Source organism: Schistosoma mansoni, chromosome 1 (genome assembly GCF_000237925.1).
Source record: "Schistosoma mansoni strain Puerto Rico chromosome 1, complete genome".
Classification (NCBI taxonomy): Eukaryota; Metazoa; Platyhelminthes; class Trematoda; order Strigeidida; family Schistosomatidae; genus Schistosoma; species Schistosoma mansoni.
The window spans coordinates 2,250,843-2,271,769 of record NC_031495.1 but is presented as its reverse complement, the minus strand read 5'-3'; the positions used below and the strand labels follow the sequence as shown (position 1 = coordinate 2,271,769).

Sequence of the window (20,927 nt, the reverse complement as noted above, 5' to 3'; positions counted from 1 at the left end):
CTAAATAAATTTAAACTTCACCCCATTGCACAAGCAAGTGACTATCAGGACTCAGTGGCCGAGTGGATAACGCGATGGCGTTTGAAGTGAAAGGTACTGGGTTCGAGTCCCAGAGTGAACATCAACTGTGAGATACAGGTACATCCAGCTGACGAGACCCAAATAGGACGAAACGCGCGTCAAACTGGATTCCACTGCTAGCCACTATCCATCTTTGCTTACCAAGGGACTAGTTGCTTTAAATATACACTTTCATTTGTAATCTGATTTCAAAGGGGGTTGGGGTGGGGTTGGGGTGGAAGCAAAACAAACAATAATCACCAATTTGACTTACCATATTCATCTGAACTACATAAAATATTCTCTCGTAAATTTTTTTCATTATTTCTATTGAATATTGATGAATGTTTCATCCAAAAATTTATTGTAAATAATTGATTATCAAAATGGTGTAATTTATTAAATTTATGATATTTATTTAAATCATAATACATTGAACCATTAAAATAATAAATATTAGATGGATAAGATTTTTTATTATTATATTTAGGTAATTCATTTATTCCTTGAATAGTTTCAACAATAGGTAAATTGATATCATCATTTGATTGGTGTTGTTCATCTGGTAACAGGTCGATGATTTTACTTTGAGATGAATGAACTGGAAAAAAAACAACACGATTATAATGTGAATATGTACAGTCAGTCGGCTACAACGTAGGATCAGGCACATATATGCATCGGTCCAAGTTGCCATAACTCATTAGCACAACAAGATGAACACCGAATTCATAGTAGTTAATTTAGTGGTGGTAATATATAAAAGAAAGGTTGTATATAAGGATATGGTACAGGAAGAAAGAAAGATATGAAGCAATTTTAATCTCAAGGTTCACGGGAAGATAAAGAGTGTATACACCTACGCCATTGTGATCGATTCTAAGCCACGTCACCCAGAGTCTCCAACCATTGGTTACGATAGTCACGCGAACCCCAACCAAGTAGTCTGCATCTACCAACATGGCTCAGACCAGCAGTTATTAACTTCAAACACTGATGCCACGTTTTAGTTTGGCCGACCCTAATTCTCTTCCGACCATCGCCAATACTAGTCAGCGTAGCGCGTCGTGGTAATCGGTGTTCAGGCGTATGTAACATGTGGCCCAACCATCTCAGTCGATGAAGATTCATGACCTCATCAACTGGTTTACCAACATTCCCTAATACCCTGCGTCGAACCTCACTATTACCTACCCGGTGATCCCAGTAGATGCGAGCAATATTTCTAAGACATCTGTGGTCAAATATTAGTAACTTACGAGTATCTTCTACTCTTAATGGCCATGTTTCACGGCCGTAAAGTAGAACAGAGCAAACTGCTGCACCGTATACTCGTCCCTTAATTGATAGACGGATATCTCGTCTTCGCCATAGGTGACGTAAGTTGGCAAAAGCCAAACGAGCTTTCTGAATCCGTGCTGAGATTTCGTCAGACACCAATCCATTAGGGCTGATTAGACTCCGAAGATAAGTGAAGTTGTCGACGCGTTCGACTACTTCACCCCCTATCCTTAATGATAATAGGCTATATAGTTCAAGATATATATATATATCATTTTGATTGATTTTGAACTATGATATTCAGTGGTTTCAGTCATAATTGATTAAGACGATTAATGTTAGGACTTATATCTTCGTATATTTTTTAGATCGGGCGTCAATGATATTATTACACTGTTGGTATATCTTGTTTTAACTGATTTTACACTTCTTCAAGCTTACTCCTAGCATAGTTATTGTAAATTCTTTCGAAATAAGCGATGACTGAGCATTTATGATATATTAGTAAATTTAGTTTAATATTTTCATCGGTCAGTTTGTTGTCTTGACCAAACCGATGGCTTCATTATAATAGATGAACAGTTTAGAGTTATATGTGGTCGAATACTGGAAACGTATCAAAGTGATTAACCTTCGAAATCCATCATTTACAACTACATGTATCTAAAATTGACTGCTGCGAACTATCCAGAGCAAAATCTGATCCAGAATTTTACGCAGTTCTTTGGGGGAGGCATAGAATTGTGAATCATTAATCAGCATAGTAGGTCGATAGATATCGGTCTAAAAAATCACTATCGTGAAATTAAATCTAAAAATCAGGTTTTAACTCGTGCTGGACAACAAAGGGTGTAGCACTTATGCATACCTATGCATTTTCAGAGTAATAAGTTGATTTGATCCGAATCTTTCAGGTGTATCTAGTGTATATTCGACCAAAAAAGGACCGTTACTTAGCCCGTATTTAATGTGTAGTTGGATAACTTGGATTTAACACTAATGTACAGTAAATAAAAGAAGGGGAGTGGAGTTAATCCTCCCCTTCCAAAGTGGCATCTATGCTTGTGAGCGTACTACAGGATGCATAAGTTGATTTGATTTGTGTAACTCAGGTGTGCATGCAATGTATACTTTTCACAAAGAGCAGCTTCAATCTGTCTTCTTAAACTGAGTAGCAAATATCTAAATAACCCTAAAATCTTAACAGTTGTCCCTGGGGTTTTCCTGATCGATTTCCACTTAAAACATACATCCTAGCTCAGATACATCTGCCCATGTGAACACGTAAACTTGTCCAAGAACTAAAATTTCTTATTAATAAACAGATGGATGACTTTCTTGAGTTACGAGTATTAGAAGTTCATAAGAGGCAAAAGAATTAGATAGTTGGGACTGAATACCAAAAAATGATCTTTGTTTACGGAAAGATAAATTACATAAACTCTACAAAGTCATTTTAGTTATAGGTAGTTACTAAATCATAGATTATATGGAGAAGAGCTTGAACTCTCCAGCATAAACTAAGTAGACTGTGATCCCTTGGTTCAGTTAAATAAAAATTCATTGATTTTTATATTTTGCACCAACCAGTGAATTCAGATTATTGGGACATTTGTACGTAATTTTTGTGCACTGATCAGTTCAAAGAACATGAAGCATAAAGATAATATACATCAGAGAGAAAAAAATATGTACAGTCTTAGGAAGTCTTAAGATTGAACCGAAGATCCTTTTCAATTTTAAATAATTCAGAACTGAAGTCTATAATTCAACTACCACTTTTAGCAGTGAGAGTTCTTATTCCATTGAATTAGATTGATTTAAACCAAAATTAATTGTAAATTACTAAGTAACCAAAATATTTGAAAATATGAAGTGCCTTAATCCATAACATCCGATACAGATACAACACGTGAAATATGCTTACCCAACTAGTTATGTGAGTGAGCGGGTTGAGAAATGCCTAAGAATAATTAAATATATAAATCCCTGACGTCCATACATACATGACCTTGAAGAAGAGAACAATCGAATTCCTTTTATAGAGAGCCTCATCTGAATCTTCTCACCTACCACTTGACCCTGGGCTGGTATATGAAAATAACTATGTAGTCAGGAATTACAGATTTTGTACTGGGAAGTCTTAATCTAAGACATCCAAAGTCATCTATAATTCATTGGCTTACAGTTGTTCACCAGCTGGTACTATCTCGTAATAAAAATAATAAACTCTCTACAAAAAATTAACTGAAAATATACCCAAATCAGGGAACAATTACTTACTGCATGTTTTACGATTAGCCAGTAATGAATAATAATCCAAATCACATTCTGAAGAAGATGTTGTTGTTGCTGCTGATAACGATGGAGATGGTTGATTAGTTTGATCATCATTATTAATAATATCTTCTTTACTCCATAAAATTTTCATACGTAATGTCACTTGTTCTATTGGACAATAATCATATTCAGTGATTACTTCGTTTAAATCATCAGCTTTACCATCAGATATATCATCATTATCAGTACCAATAAGATTAGTGAAATTGTTATTTCTTTGTGGACAAATTGAAAATTTTGCATTCGATGCAAATGGATATGGATTTGATAATGCCGAGTACTCAATTTCTTTAGGGATACCTAAAGATAAAAGTTGATAGAAATAAGAAGATGAATTTTACCGTGGATGGTCTATCACGAAATCCTATTACAAAGTTAATGACATTTAAATAGCGTACCCTCAATCAGAATCTTTCTTCTGTTCAGTAATGAAAAGGAAACATACTCACATGGTCGATTATTATTTTTCAAAGTTGAAATCGTGAGTCAATTGAAGCTAAACCACCATGGAAAACGTGGAAACACTGGACGGCCGTTTCGTCCTATTATGGGACTCCTCAGCAGTGCTCATCCACGAACCCGCTTTTGTGAGATTCGAACCCAGGACCTACCATAATTAATATAATCATATGCTCACTAGTGACTTCGAGAAGTATATCTAGGAGCTCTAGTGAGAAGCAGTGACCAGTGGAGTTCAAACCACGTCTGTTGTGAGATAGGAACTCACTGATGACATTGGTGAATGGTTGCTCAACTTCGTGGATCAGTTGAAGTTAGACACTAACATCGTTGGATGCCAGCTCAGTGGTCTATCAGTTAAGGGCTCTGGCTCGATACTAGTATGTCCTGGGTTCGAGTCTCGCGGGAGCGGGTTCGTGGATGCGCACTGCTGAGGAGTCCCATAATAAGATGAAACGGCCGTCCAGTGTTTCCAGGTTTTCCATGGTGGTCTAGCTTCAATTGACTCACGCTTTCAACTATATAATCAATTGGTAATTGCTTTAATTTTTGGTTCATCACTTCTGATCAATAAATTACAAACATTCATTTAAAGGTTCAGTACATTGAAAAGTTAACCCAGACGGAGCAAATCTTCTGGTCGAATAGAAACAATCTAAATTCTAGTCAAAAGTGCAAAGACGTACAGAAAAGTTTACAAAAAAAAACACTTATTGGTCGTCTTTCGGATGAACACACAATGTCATCTACAAAAATGCCTATCAAACTGGTCATCACGTACGAAATTAAGTCTTGAAGCGTCTACAAAAATCATCACAGAAATTAATACCAGATTACTGACTATGAAATCACTTAGATGTATACTATCTGAATACTATTTAATCTAACCAGCTTTCCATTCAGTTATTCGAATTAAAGTTCAATATTGCACAGTTTTTTTTGAAAAACTCACAATCAATCCTACTGTTAATAGTAAGTATTGTATACGTTAATGGCTACCTGGACTCAGTAAGTCAGGGGCTAACGTGTTGGTAGTTAAAGCGAGGGGTCCCAATATAAACACAAACACTGGGACCCATATACACTCAGTTGATTAGTCCTAAGTAGGACAAAACACAGAAGGTTTTCGCATTCATTTACAATCACGTAGTTTGATGAATAAAGGGACTAAACGTTAAAAGTGAGCATAAGTCGTAGATATATTCATTTGATCACTTGCAGTGTTGTATATACACTCAAGCTATTGTTAAAAAGCAAAAATATAATCACTAAAACAGTGAAGTGGCAAAACAATAAATATCATACTATATTAAAGAGTGTGTATTTCGATATAAGGCGAAAGGAAATAGATTGGATAGAATTAGACGTGAGTTAATGAAGTGAGCTAATATGGGTGGGTGTGTGTGCATGTACAATAAGTTAACAAGCACAGGTTTACTCGAACATACAAAAATATTTAGAGGAAACAGGTTTCAATTAGCTTGTAGTAAATGGTAAATTAAAAAATTACAAGTGTCAATATGTAACATTTGTGTTTTCAAAAAAATGCTAAAGTTTTCATTCCACGTACACAAACTTATGTACGTACTGTACATAAATAAAATGTTTCATCTTTCCTTTCTACAGTTCTATTCCATTAAAATACCATTATGATATAATAACCAGACATAGGCGACTAGAGATATACAGTAAAGATCAGTACACATCTACACGCACACACACACACACTGGTACACCTATATTATACATTATTTTCATGGTTAAGTAACTTTCCAATGTACAATTTTGATGTAACAAATCTACAGTAAATAGAAAATCCATTTAAACAAAACTGAATCAAGAGTAGGAGTGAGGGAGAGGAATTAAATAACTATTGAAACAGGAAATAAATATTTCATTTTTTTTGGTCCTTAGTAATGTATGGCAAATGCAATATTGGCCGGAAAACTCAATTGTTCAGGGACATTATTCACAAGATAGTCGCCTAGTCAATACTAAATAGTTAGAACAATTTGGAATTTGCAGAACATCAAGTAGTTTTTGGTAGGAAATTAGTTTCAAAGTAAAAAAAATGTAGCTACTGTTTACATTAAAAAAACCCATTTCAATTTGATGCATAAAAATGTTGAATATGCATGTAACATTGTTTGGAGTATAAAGACTGATTACGAAGCGGTACTGCAATGTACACAGATATGGTCTAAAGGTATTGTGCACTTAATACGAGATCGGAAGATTTCAAGATTATTGAACTGCCATTGTCGACAACGTTTTCAATGGCAAATCTCTATATTGTTTCCAGCGTTTACGATCGAATAATGAGTTTGTGAAATTTCATTTTACATCAAAATATTATGCCATTTTCACTATGTGTTAGGAGAAATTATTGTGAAAAAGACAGAAATTATGAAAGCAATATACAAAATGTGACCTCCACAGACACACTCACTGACCATGTTAAGTTAGGTTGTTTAATTCCATCCATTGTTTTCCTAGTTTATGGAACAAGGAACAAATATCGACCTATTGTTTCACACTTGTCGGGATCACTGAAGTGAATCACATACAACTCTTTTGTGTATTCATTGGTGAAAGACATAGTTTGCTACAACTTGTGGCTATGAATTTGATGTTTCTTGATAGAAGAGACTACTACATACATACGTGTTACGTATGCCTGAACACCGATTACCACGACGCGCAATGCTGACTAGTATTGGCGATGGTTGGAAGAGAGTTAGGGGCGGCCAAACTAAAACGTGGAATCAGTGCGTAAAGTCACTAACTTCTAGTTTGAGCCATGTTGGTAGATGCAGACTACTTGGTTGGGGTCCGCGTGATCATCGTAACCAATGTTTGGAGACCCTAGGTGACATGGCTCAGAATCGATCATGATGGCGTAGGTGTATACACTCTTTATCTTCCCCTAAACCTTGAAATTAAAATTACATAATCTTTTCTAATTTCCAAAGTAGGCTTTTCACCAACAGTTTTAAGTGTTGACTCATATAACGAAATGTATGACACAATTATCTTATAACTCTAGATGAAGTTAATCAAAAATGAATATATACATATAAAAATAATGCTCTTACCATTCCACTGTGATACACACGTTGCTTTTACATAAACTGTTACCGGCACTGTAGAACTGTACGGTATTGGAAGATGACAATCAAATCCAGTTACATTGAATTCATACAACATATCTGTATGATTATTAAATCTTATCAAAGATCGAATGACACCTAAAATTGATCAATGAATGATAAAACAAATAAATTAGAATAATAAAGAAAATATTTCCATTTCAACCTAATTAAATTAATAATATTAACCGGTTTGTCAACAATAAAAGCAAACAATTCGATATCATCTGTGAAGAATTAGTGAAAAAACCATAATGATGAACAGCTGTTTTGCCCTCATCTGGGACTCCTCAGAACGGTATAGCAACAAATTCATGCTGAGTCAATCCTAGCATTTTCCGATCTGGTATATACGATGACACTATCTGATCAACAGATTCTAAAGGGGCCCGATTTAATAGGCATGAACAGATTTGATCTTCAGTGGGGTACAATGTATTGGAACTTTGGTGTCAGAGTGTGTTGATTCTTTTGAAGATAGTAATCACAAATAGAAATTACGAAAGAACAAAGATTTCACGATTCGAAGGTCCTGATGGCAGTGAAAATTTATATAGGGTAAGACATTATTATATGTCAGATCATAAACTTAGATACACTATCAATGAAATTCTACCCAGAAACCGAATTGTGCAGAATGAAGTTAAGAGCTGTTTTGTCTTGGTAAGTAAACTTCAAAAAGAAAACGCTTTAAAGCACTAATAAGCACTCAAATCTTGGTAAGTGGTAAATAGTTTAGGCACAGCATTATCTACCAAAATTCACGACAACATTCAAAAATGCATATTTTAAGATGGAGTTGTCTATTTTTATGGAAAACGAATTTAACTCGTCCTCCATCAATTGACAACCATAATTAATCATTTTTATTTCTAAATAACCCTTACAAGATGTTTTAGCGCAACTATTTCCCAATCATCTTTCAAGAATATAATCAAAATAGACAAATCAAATATATATGTAGTGGATAACACGATGGCGTTTGAAGCGGACGGTACTGGGTTCGAGTCCCAGAGTGAACATCAACTATGAGATGCACGTACGTCCGGCGAATGAGTCCCAAATAGGACGAAACGCACGTCAAACTGGATTCCACTGCTAGCCACTATCCATCTTTGCTTACAAATATATACTACTGTTTGACAATTTGAGTAGCTGGATATCGCATTGCTATAGAGAAAGTAAACGAAATACATGGACATAGTAATCTAGTTACTCAGTAATTATGCAACAAAATTATAATTCATAATAACTTGAAAAATAACCGGTTCTAAATTCCGTTATAACAAACGTTATATACAATGAACATTTACTGGAACAGCATCAGTTTTGGAGTCTTTTCTCTCAATAAAACAAGATATGATTTATATACCTTTTTTAAATGGATACAAAAGCTAAGAGTATGCAATAAATGTGTTGTAAAACTGTCACAGATTACCCTTTAATATAAGATCTCAGTACGAAACAACTTTTGGGATCCAACATAAGATGAAAAGAACAAATGAAATATTTAACATGTATAACAAAACAACGATCGAATGTACTCAGGACAATTACTAAGACATACAACTGGAGCATACATTACGTTAAGTAACAGACTAATGAGAGTACAAATACTCTGAGTAACACGGCTAAGAGTGGATCACAATGGTACAGATGTAATCAGTCTTCATTTTCTTTGAGATTTTAAATTTTAAAATTGTCCTATGCTATTTGTATTTCTGTTTATGTGATCCAGAAAATTTCTTGCAATAGACAAAAAAGGCTCAGGACACATTAAGAAGCATTTTAGCCAACCAGCGTTTGACTAGTTTTGCCAGAAACACCATGAAAGTGAAAGGTCACATGTAGTTTCTGACTGGTTGTTTACTACACCGCTACTATGCTTAGTAGCATTCCAGATTTTTCAGGAAAACCCAAAGACTTCTAAAATACTATAAAAACCCTATATTTTCTGTACATAAATGAACCTTTGGAATAAAGTGCTTCTCGCACATTTTGCGCCTTTCCTCTCGTGTTCAAAACGCTGTGTGCATTTGGTTTGGGAGTTACGAGACTAGCTTAGGATCCGAGTATAGCGTTCAATTAGCAAGACTTATCAATTTCATGAATTCATTCTTTTCTCCTATAACTGATTATATCGTTATTTATATTATCCTAGTATTTGTTATGATAATTGCATCTCCTTATGTTCATATAGTGTGACAGCTTTAACCGATTTATTAGATCCCATGATGCTTACGGCTGATTGACTATATTCAAAGTAGTCACATTCTAATCGCTTTACAAAACCATTTACCCATAAAAAAATAGATGGCCCCTTTCCACAAGTTATACATAAAAATAAACTTAACAATTGGGTGTATAGAAAATATCTCTCGTTTTACCAATTATAAGTGTCATTAACATAGTTTGACTTGATAATTTCAAATAAATTGAGTATTAGGTAGATAGTTATGAATAAATTAATAATATTTATTTGTAGATGTTCCAATGAGTAGGGAAACGAGATTTTCCTGACGTTTCGTAACTCAGTGCAAGCCACTTCTTCAGAGTGAATGAATAACCAAATTCATTTATTTTACCAGTTGATTAAATTACTTAAAATAATAATTTTCAAAGTAAACTGATGGTTTTTTTCAATACTTGAGATCATGATTCAATTGAAGCCAGACCACCATGGAAAATCTGGAAGCAATGGACGGCCGTTTCGTTCTATTGTGGAACTCCCCATCAGTGCGCATCCACGATCCCGCCTCACGGGATTCGAACCCAGGACCTATCGGTCTCATGCGCGAGTGCTTAACCTTTAGACCACTGAGCCGGCATCCAGCGGTGTTAATGTCTAACTTCAACCAATCCACGAAATTGAGTGACACATCCACCATTGCCTTCAGTGAGTTGATATCTCATAACAGACCCGGTTTTCCATGGTGACCTAGCTTCAATTGACTCATGATCTCAACGACTGAAGTTACTATACCCACAAAACCCCTTCTGATATTTTTTGTCAATAAATTAATAGAATGTGCATATAACATAACAATAATTGATAACATTAATTCAAATTATTCATGTGTAATATTACAGTATAGTGTATTAATAAATTTTATTCAATACACATTGAATTAAACAATTATATACAATGTACAACCTCGTACATGGATACAATGGTTCAATTTATTAGATTTTATTGGTACAACGAGATATAATTGCAAGGAAAAATTCTAGATTATTGGAAGTTGTACACATATTTATGATAATAAACAACAAGATTAGCGATCAAAGATACAATTTTGAAAAGAAAAAAAATTGTTTCTAAGGTAAGCAAAGATGGATGGCGGCTAGCAGTGGAATCCAGATTGAAGCGCGTTTCGTTCTATTTGGGACTCGTCAGCTGGATGTACCTGCATGTCAGACGAAACGCACGTCCAGTATTCCACTGCTAGCCACTATCCATCTTTGTTTACCATGCTTGTGAAATAAGGCTATATCGAGGCAATGCGCACAGTATGCACATATGCCAATTAGAGACTGACCAGTTGCAGTCCTAAAACATCAATAGGAAGGTTCAAACGAAACAATACTAAGTGAATGTTTCTAAGGTAGTTTGGAAACCTAGAATGTAAGGGAAGACAATCAGTGAATGTACCTACGCCACTGAGAAAAATTCCCATCCACTACTAATAATATCATATTATCTTCACTTTATATACTTTTCATTTTAATAATTACTTTTCTCTTTATCTCTGTATTGATGATATTGTAGTGAACAGAACACGAGTGGAGACAATCAAATGTATTTAGACACAAATTACAGACTATCTCACTAAATTCTGATAACCATACAGCAAACAGTTAATTTGCAAAATAACAATCAATTGTCTCAATCTTCACTGTTTCTTCTGTATATATCACTCCATCTTCTCTAATTTAATTGCTTGTGCATTTTCCTACCAATCGCGCTTCATTTCGGTTCTTTCCTTATCGGTCTTCTGCCAAAATACATTGTATGTCTGACCCTCACCATATACTACTTATATGGATATAAGTAGACCACACCACAATATGAACTGTGACAGCCTGCAATGAGGCACTTTTATGCAAGATCATAGATTTTAAATAATTAATTGAATGAATATATGATTTCAACGAGTTACGATTCCACAGTAAAAACTTAAGATGACTATTAAGGTATTTGTTGATAATATGACTTCATGAATTGGACACCCATATTTTTTAACTAAGATTAGTCATAAATTCAAATCATATTCCATTTCTTTTTGAGTCTAGTCTGATTCAACTACTATCAACTAATTGAAATGTTTCACCAGTTTACGAGGATAAAGAAGAAGAAAGCTTGTTTGTGAAAATGGAGTGCCATATGGCGAATGACTTTTACCTATAGTTCATGCCCCCAAATGTCCTGGTACGGCCGAAAGTGAGGAGAGTCCGCTTTCCCTCTGCAAATACTCTCACATGGCCACGCGTATATAGCCTCTGACATGGAAGTCCTACTCACTGACTTCTCGTGGCACTATTGTTGTTTACGAAATCGAGAGGACGATAAGCGAATGTCCGGCGCTTTAACCGGGTTGGTGGACACTGCGAGTCCACCTAGGGGAGTTGGAAAACCCTGATTCCAAACCAATGGTGCACATGGGCTCCAGTATCCTGAGGGAACAAATGGCGTACGAATCAATCGTTGGTCACCGGCTACCATAGGACCGCATCTCCTCACGATGCTCCACTGCCTTGTGAATCAGATCTTTAGGTCAAAGGCTCCGTGTGTGGCCCCCTAAGAAAACCATCTGTTTCAGTTTGGTCACCTGGGCAGTATCACAGCTCTCACACAAATCAAATGAGATTTGTGTGGCACATATATATCTGGTGCTTCCTTGTACCAATAATAATGCGTTTAAATAATAAATTACATGTACATTTATAAGTAGACAGCATAATTAGACGATAAACTTGGTTAGCTACATTGTCTACCGGTTTACTTACTATAGCTAAATTATACTTTCTTCTAACTTATCTAGCAACTATGAAGTATAAGATGTATATCAAACAATACATTATCTAAAATGCTCCCTAATTTTTCCTATTCTTTTTATAATATATATTAAATGAAAATCAGCATAATGGAAAATTATAAATAAATCTAATGAAATACATACAAATGTCATTATGATAGATGTATGCACACACACACATACATACAAACATGGTAAAACGTTGATAGTCTACGAAATAACCAAGTGCTTACATAAAATATGACATAATCAACTACATTGTAGCTACCTATTCATTAAGATAGACTAATGGAATTTACTAGACATAGGAATTTTATATGGGATAATATCAAGCGACAATTGAAGTAGTAAGGTGTATCACTACGTATAAATTGATGAATATTAATGAAATAAATATGCCTACATCTTTTCATTTAAAGAAGTAAGTTAAAGATATATATATAGATCTCTTACAGATGCCGAATACCAATGTTAATGGTTCGTCAAATAAGGAATCAGGTTATCTTTTGACCGTTTACGACACTCACTACTATGTATTCCTTTATGGGATGAAAATTTCAATTGATGAACTACAATGTTAAACTTAATTACAGATAGGGGATTTATGATAAAAACAAATCAGCTACTACTATAGAAAAGACTGAATCACAGATGTTCCACGAGGCAACTTATAATCAAATAATGAGTGAATGTTTCTCTGAACTTTTTGGAGAAAAACAAACAAAGTTCTAACTTACTTCCCATGCTGTTATTGTGTCTGTCACTACCATTACCACCGATCACTAAACTTTCAGTTTGTAATTTTGCTGGTTTTGACTAGTTATGTGATCTATTTCATTGTTATCATTGGCTCGTGAATTGTGTCAATTCGTTTCACATTTTTCATATACTGATGTATATTAAAATGAAGCCTGATGAAGGTCTAGCTGAAAACAATATTGTTTGTTTATATGTATTGCTCTAGAAATTTCAATTTTATACTGTTCAACAGTGTAAATATAAGGGAATAATAGCACTCAGAATCATTTTGCATAGTTTTTAGTAATTACGGGATTTTATCACTTAGGTTTGCAGTGTAACTACTATGTATGACATGACGGCACAATTCATTCAACGTAAAATGATTCGGCAGAATTGGTTAGGTGATTAAAATTTAGATTTTGTGGTAATTGGTAGCCTTCAGTATCTAGGACTTTGAGAGAACTAATACTTAGTAGTAACACCATTGATTTTCAGTAAAGGGATGGAGCAGATGTCCGTATCTATGGATGGGTAATAGTCTCCTAAATATTGTTGATAAATGCTAACTAGTACAAAGTTCAAATTCATATTTTCCTACCAGATGCCACAAAGCAACCAATAACAGTGTGTACTACTACTGTGTGTTATTAAGTTGGCACGATATATGACTACTGCTACTTCATTCACGATGGTTCATTGACCTATGCATTTACCAAAAAAACTTGAGAAATGAAAAACTGACTGACAATTATTTACAGATAGGTGGTTAAGTCGATTATGTGAAGGTAAACTGTGAATGAGAAAATGAAACAGAGGAAATAATCCTGAATAAGATCAAAATATTAAGATAGATAAAAATATATGCAGTATTTCAAAAAGTGGTTTGGATAGTAAGCATTAAACTAGGTGCCTATTGTAATTTAATCTTTATAATTCAACTTGATTTTTTTCGTTGATCAACTACAACGAGTTCGCTACATCTCCTCGGTCACTTTATTTAATTGTATTTTCATACATACGTTCAATCTGCCACAGGATTTCGCCTTTTCTAAGACATCCAAGGCAAAGAGTGAAGGTAAGGTGAGTGATTGATTCATCATTGCAATAAATACACACATAGCTAACACATATGTATTACAGAGACAGTTTTATGTGTATTATAAATCAAATAATATGTTTTCTTCGAAACCCCTTCATACAAGATTCGTTTCGTTTTTGTCATTAATTAGTGTCATAATACAAATACTACAGTGTGTTTTTTTCGTTATAGATCGATATAAATTGGGATATCCTTTAAAAAACAGAACAACAGACTGTTATTTCATTCTGATAATGGACCAATTAGCAGTGGGCAACCGCAAGTTGAGCAAACGATTCAACCTAAAAGCGTTTTATCTCATGGTATCTGGCTATCCATCATATCACTCGAGTTGAAGTTGAATCGTTTCCACTTCCGGCTTCAATCATTTCCAATAGTACAACATTTCAGTTTATATATACCGAAATGTTGTAACTTGTGTTGCCATTTTTTCACATCCGTTTCTTTAAATTTTTTTTGCATACATCTTGTTGGTTACTGTGAACATTCTTTTTAAATCTTGATAGTTCATTTAGATAACTTGAAGTCAATAACAAAGGTACAAATGCGCTTACCTTTTACATGGTTTTTTCCAAAGTTGAATTCATGAGTCAATCTAAACTAGACGGTTATTGAAAACCTGTAAGCTGTGGATAGATGTTACGTCCTAGTTTGGGACTCCTCAGAAGTGTGCACCCACGATCCTGCACGTGGGATTCTAGTCCAGGATCTTAAGTTACTCACACAAGCGCTTAACCTCTATATGGTTGCTAATTATTTAATATTTTGTTTCATTTTCATTTTAGTAAGTTGAGAATTTTGTACAATTTTAAGGAATTTTTCATGATGAACTTATACCATCTGGAAAGCTATTGTAAATTAGCTAGTACAGTACGGTTCATTAGCCCTAGCCTAAAATTGCTGAACAGCGTGTTACCATGACCTATTACGAGACTTGATCCAGAACGTGTAGAGTTTACGCTAAACACACTATACTTATATCACCGAGTTGAAATTTAATAATTTACTCTTCATTTTTAGTATAAGCGGCTTATATAAATTGTTGATCTGTATAGTTCAAATCACGAAATGACCTTAGTTAGACAGTTCCTGATACCGAGGAACCACTAGTTAGCTGTTTCGTCCTAGTATAGGACTCCTCAAAAGTGCACATCTACGAGCGATCTAAGGACGTTCAACTTTTTTGATTCGTGTCAATCTCGTTTTCACTGTTTATGAAATGTTTCAAAATTGAGCTGAACGATTGTCATGTACATGGATAGGAGTGAGTATCTGGTTCATTACTTTTGTGTTCATCTGCAATAAGACAACGAATTATTGCATCCTGGTGATAATATTTGACCAAATTCTTGTAATTCAACATTAATTTTTGTTTTAAAACAACAGATCCCGTGAGAAATGTAAAAAAAAATCTAACACTTGGAGGAAATGAAATTTTCATAAAATGCATCAACCCTAATGAAATATATATAGGTCATAGAAAGAAATCGGTATCGTTAAATTCTTCCCATTATTAATCAATAATACAGAGAGCCTTTAAAATTTTGTTTCATTCATATAGAAAAGTCATTGTTGTCTAAAGTTTGTAATATGATTACATACCTATTTCGTTTTACTTATCAGTTATTTAATCATAGACAACATTGCTTCTGAGAGTCGATAAGATTTAAATTAGAGAAAACGTGGAGATAACTATTTCCATGGTAACAAAAAAAGGAAAAAAAGCGTAAAACATAATTTAACGAAAACAAGTGAGATCAAAGAAATAAAACTATGAAATAACACTGAAATCAATGACTAAAAGAATTTTTCTAACAGCAACAATCTCATTTAGTTGGACTTCAGTTGAGTTATCTAAAATCTTTCTTATTATAGATGATGATCATTACACGAGATTAATATGTGTGGTGTATATCCTAGACTTTCTTTCATCTTTTTACAGTCATAAGTTTGTTAGTATGAGGGGTTTGTTTAGATTGTTAAATCTTTAAGACGACATAATCAACTAATCTTAGTTAGTTAGCTGTTGGAGACCAAGAAGCACTAAACGGTATTTTCATCTATGTATGGTCTTTCTCAGTAGTGTGCACTCATGACTCAACCAGAAATCGAACCTTTAAGCTGTGGGTCACATGCCGAGTACTTAACCTATAAACCACTGCATAGGCATCCGATGGTTTGAATTTCTATTGGAGTAAAACAATGTCGCTTATGATACAGATGTTTATTCAATATCGTTAACTGATTGAAGTTGGAAATGTAAACAACTGGGTGTCGACTTAGTGGTTTAAAAGTAAAGTGCTAGCCACCAGACCTGAAGGTTCTCAGTTTCATCCATGGTAGAGTCGTGGATAGGCAAAGAAGAATACTCCTATACTTCCTAGTTTTCAATACTTGTCTATCTAAAATCAGTTCGTGATGTAAACCATAAAATCGTGTTATTTATTTGTCATGGCACGAATTAAATCTGGTTACAACTAAACTTCTATTTCATTAGTTTACAAGTTTTAATTACATTTTCATTTCCTTTGACTGAAAAGAAAATAATTGAGCTAACACTCCAGTGCAGTTTAACTAAAACAATCTTATATGTGAAAAATTATATTTGAAATAGTCTCAGTGATTGAAATTTAAATAATTCCAACGTTTCGTCCAGCTAACTTGTCTGGACTTCTTCAGGGAAATAATCAAAATCAAAATCATCAAAGAAATATAGTGTTTTTTTTAACAATCATATCAAAATCTATACTACTTTAATCCAATCATATTTGGATGTCTAATTTTTGTAAACAGGATAATATGAGTCAGTTGAATGAGAATCAAGTGAAAAGTTCAACGATGTGAATTAAAGGAGACTGGATGAATTGTGTGTGTGTATGTATGTGTAAGATGAGTTATTAATGAATGATATTCAGTGTTGATATGTTTCTATGTGAAGTAAAAATAAGAATAAAAGTGTAAAATTTGAAGGTTAATTGTTAAAAAAACACTAAATATTTCTTTGATGATTTTGATTTCGATTATTTCCCTGAAGAAGCCAAGACAAGTTAGCTGGACGAAACGTTGAAATTATTTAAATTTCAATCGCTGAGACTATTTCAAATATAATTTTTTCACATATAATGACTTCTTTATACTCGGCGCCCAATTATTGTCAAACTATTCGTTCTAACCTTCACGAATATTCGTATAAAACAAGCTTGTTTCAAGAAACTAGTTCCTGAATTCATAATGAATTATTGTCACTTAAATCATCATCTTGTTTTAGTACAAATTCATGCATATGATTGTAATAAATTAATTCGATACATTCTCATTCATTGCCTTTTTTTAATTTTATGCCGGTTAACTTGGATTTTGGATGGTGTATGATTCTATGTAAACAACTGTAACTGAACAATCTAATTAGAAATGCAAAATAAAAGTGCAACTAACAACTACTACTATTTAATGAGCAAGATATAAGTTTAGCAATGAATTTATGTATACAATGTGTAAGTGGTAATAGGATTTATGATGGAGAGTATAGGATTAAGTGAATCACAATGTCCGGAATAAGAGAACCTATACTATTTTATTTTATTTTATTTAAACACATAAATACTGGTACAAGGAAGCACCAGATAAATATGCGCCTTACAAATCTCATTCGATTTGTGTGAGGGCTGTGATACTGTCCAGGTGCCCAGACTGAAGCAGGTGGTTTTCTTAGGGGGCAACACACGGAGCCTTTGGCCTAAAAGTCTAGTCCACAAGGCAGTGGAGCATCGTAAGGAGATGCAGTCCTATGGTAGCCGGTGACCAATGACAGGTTCGTCCGCCATTTTTTCCTTCAGGATACTGGAGCCCATGTGCACCATTGGTTTGGAATCAGGGTTTTCCAACTCCCCTAGGTGGACTCGCAGTGTCCACCAACCCGGTTAAAGCGCCGGACATTCGCTTTTCGTCCTCTCACTTCTGTGAACAACACCCCCGCCACGAGAAGGCAGTGAGTAGGACTTCCTTGGCAGAGGCTATATATTCGCGTGTCCATATGAGAGCATTTCGAGAGGGAGAGTGGACTCTCCCCACTCTCGCCCGTACACTATACTGTGTAACTTATCAGGTTTATGGTACTGACTTTTAAATGTTGGTATAGAATACAAACTTTTATGTTGATAATTGTTGTGATATCTTAATAATGAAGTATGTTAGATGCTTTGAGTTGTTTGTGCCATTCCTGATGATTTAAATTTAATTCCCAAAGGAATCAAGCTACCTATGATAAATTGAAGACAATGAAATTTATTCATGATTATAATGATTGACTACAGTAGCATGACTATATTTAAACAAGTTATTATTTAAAGTTCTATAACAAATGGATATGAAACTAGTATTCTGCTTATGGATAGCACCTATGAGCAAATTCTAGGACAATCTTCACCCTATTTGAAACTTGTTGACAAACATGTTGTCCTCAGAATAACTACCAATCTACTCAACTAGCATGTTGGTTTATTATTTGTCCTGGACCTGATTGATAGCCACTACCAGAATATAAAACTAGCGCCAAAGTATCCGCTTAAGGAGACCACATAACCAATTAACTTCGATTGTGAATATCCATATCTAAAAGTAATTTTCACTACAAAATGAAAGTGATTGATAGCCCCTTTATGTTAATTGGTGTTTCATAAACATGGTCAATGAATAAATTAACATAGAATACAACTGATGTCAGAATTACTCCCAAACTTTATCAAATTTCTACAAAATATCAATCATGGAGAATAACTGTACGTTGATCATTTATTAGCTTTGAAATGGTTTCCCAAAAGGTTTCGTGGGAGCCCATGGTTTCTAGTGTCAAACACTCAAAACGATCGAGGAATAGTTTTCCTATGAATGAAGTTGTATAAAGATTGCACTACATCAGAATGTGACTAAAATTGAATAATCTAGACAATCGATTTCCAACTCAATGTCTCAATTGTCTAGAATTCATCACGAGACATGATGAACACGGGTTTGGACACAATATGCAGACTTTAAGTACATAATACTAATGAAAAGTTCTTCAGCAGAATGAACGACTATCCTTTGTTTTAAAGTTAGTTGATACTCGTTTGTGATGAAAATCAGCTTCGAGAACTTAATAAGCGATGTTCAATTCCATTATATAGTGATTTGGTTTAGCATCAAAAGAAATATAGACATCAATATGTTCTCAAGAAGAAGAGATAAAAAAAGTACATTCATAAAGAATAATCTATTCTGAACTTTAAAGAATACACAAGTATATCTTGATAAACAGTTATCAAGGTTTCTGAAAAATAAGTTCTGAGACATTAGGGAAAACTATGAGGAAAATTTTCCCATACACTAGTATAAACTTGTATCATACTTACTTACTTACACCTGTTACTCCCAATGGAGCATAGGCCGCCGACCAGCATTCTCCAATCCACTCTGTCCTGGTCCTTCCTTTTTAGTTCTATCCAGTTTTTGTTCATTCTTCTCATGTCTGTCTTCATTTCCCGGCGTAATGTGTTCTTTGGTCTTCCTCTTCTCCTTTGGCCTTCAGGATTCCATTTGAGGGCATGTCTTGTGACGCAATCGGTTGATTTCCTCAAAGTGTGCCCAATCCACTTCCAGCGCTTCTTCCTGATTTCTTCCTCCGCTGGAATCTGGTTTATTGTCTCCCACAGTAACTTGTTGCTGATAGTGTCTGGCCAACGGATCCGAAGTATCTTGCGTAGACAACTGTTAATAAACACTTGTATCTTCTGGATGATGGCTTTCGTAGTTCTCCACGAAAGCTTGTATCATATCCGTTCCTTAAATCTAACTTCATCACATTGATAATTTAGATAATATCATGCATATATCATCGTGAATAATCATAAAATCTATTCAGTTAAGCTCTCTCTTCATTAATTCTACTTCAATTTTATCATTAATCAACTTCTCAAATGTTTATTTCGTATCCAGTTTTTACATTTCTACATTTCATAGCGTTGCTAAGGTGTGACAATTTCAAGTTATAGTTCTATGTGCATATGTTCAATGTACAATTAAACAAGTATGAATTAAGATAAAATAAACCTAGCCTATCAATAATGTTTCACATCCTAGATAAAATCATAAAATCATTGTAGTAGTAGCATGAATATATGTCAGTTTACATTTGATTGATAGATTGTAAAGTAAACTGAATGTTAACAGGCTTTAATTCAAGGTGTATTGAATTTTTTTTTCTCAAGGGTAAACAATTTTTTTTGGTAATAAGAAGTAATCTTTAAAGATTTAAAGAATTCCCGTATAATTCTGGGGATAATTTAAACACACACAGAAACACATATCCACAAATATACATATATGTATATGTAGTTAGTCGTTTACAAGTTTGAAATTATGTACATAGTGATAAAAACAGTCTTTTCATTTTATTATATGAAAGCAACTTTATGTAAAAAAAAAGTTAGAATGTATTAGAGAACCAAGGAAAGACATGGGAAGTTTAAAATGAAACAGGAAATCATATGAAAGATTCATTTCGTAACTTCTGCCAATAAACACGTTTTTACAAATTGTTTTATAAAAAAAACTGTCAAAAATTAGTGATAATCAATGAAAAACTCCTTAACTTTATTGTTGAAGGCGTGAGTCAATTGAAGCTAGACCACCAAGGAAAACCTGGAGGCACTGGATGGCCGTTTCGTCCTATTGTGGGACAGCCGTCCAGTGCTTCCAGGTTTTACCCCCCCCCCCCCCCCCCCC

The 20,927-nt window shown here is 34.3% G+C and overlaps 1 protein-coding gene and 1 non-coding gene across 2 annotated transcripts in view; one reads left to right on the top strand and one right to left on the bottom strand.

Annotated features, from left to right (window-relative positions):
- Positions 1-20,927, bottom strand: part of Smp_171020 (hypothetical protein) — a gene marked incomplete at its 5' end in the record, with an annotated part of 53,580 nt that overhangs the window by 31,502 nt on the left and 1,151 nt on the right. Inside the window, 3 exons of the mRNA XM_018792967.1 lie at positions 335-661; positions 3,625-3,981; positions 7,236-7,388. Of these exons, the coding sequence (XP_018647526.1) occupies positions 335-661; positions 3,625-3,981; positions 7,236-7,388 (837 nt within the window). The remainder of the gene's footprint in view (positions 1-334; positions 662-3,624; positions 3,982-7,235; positions 7,389-20,927) is intronic.
- Positions 52-118, top strand: Smp_tRNA_01475_Gln_TTG.1.1. The gene has a single exon. It is a non-coding gene (tRNA).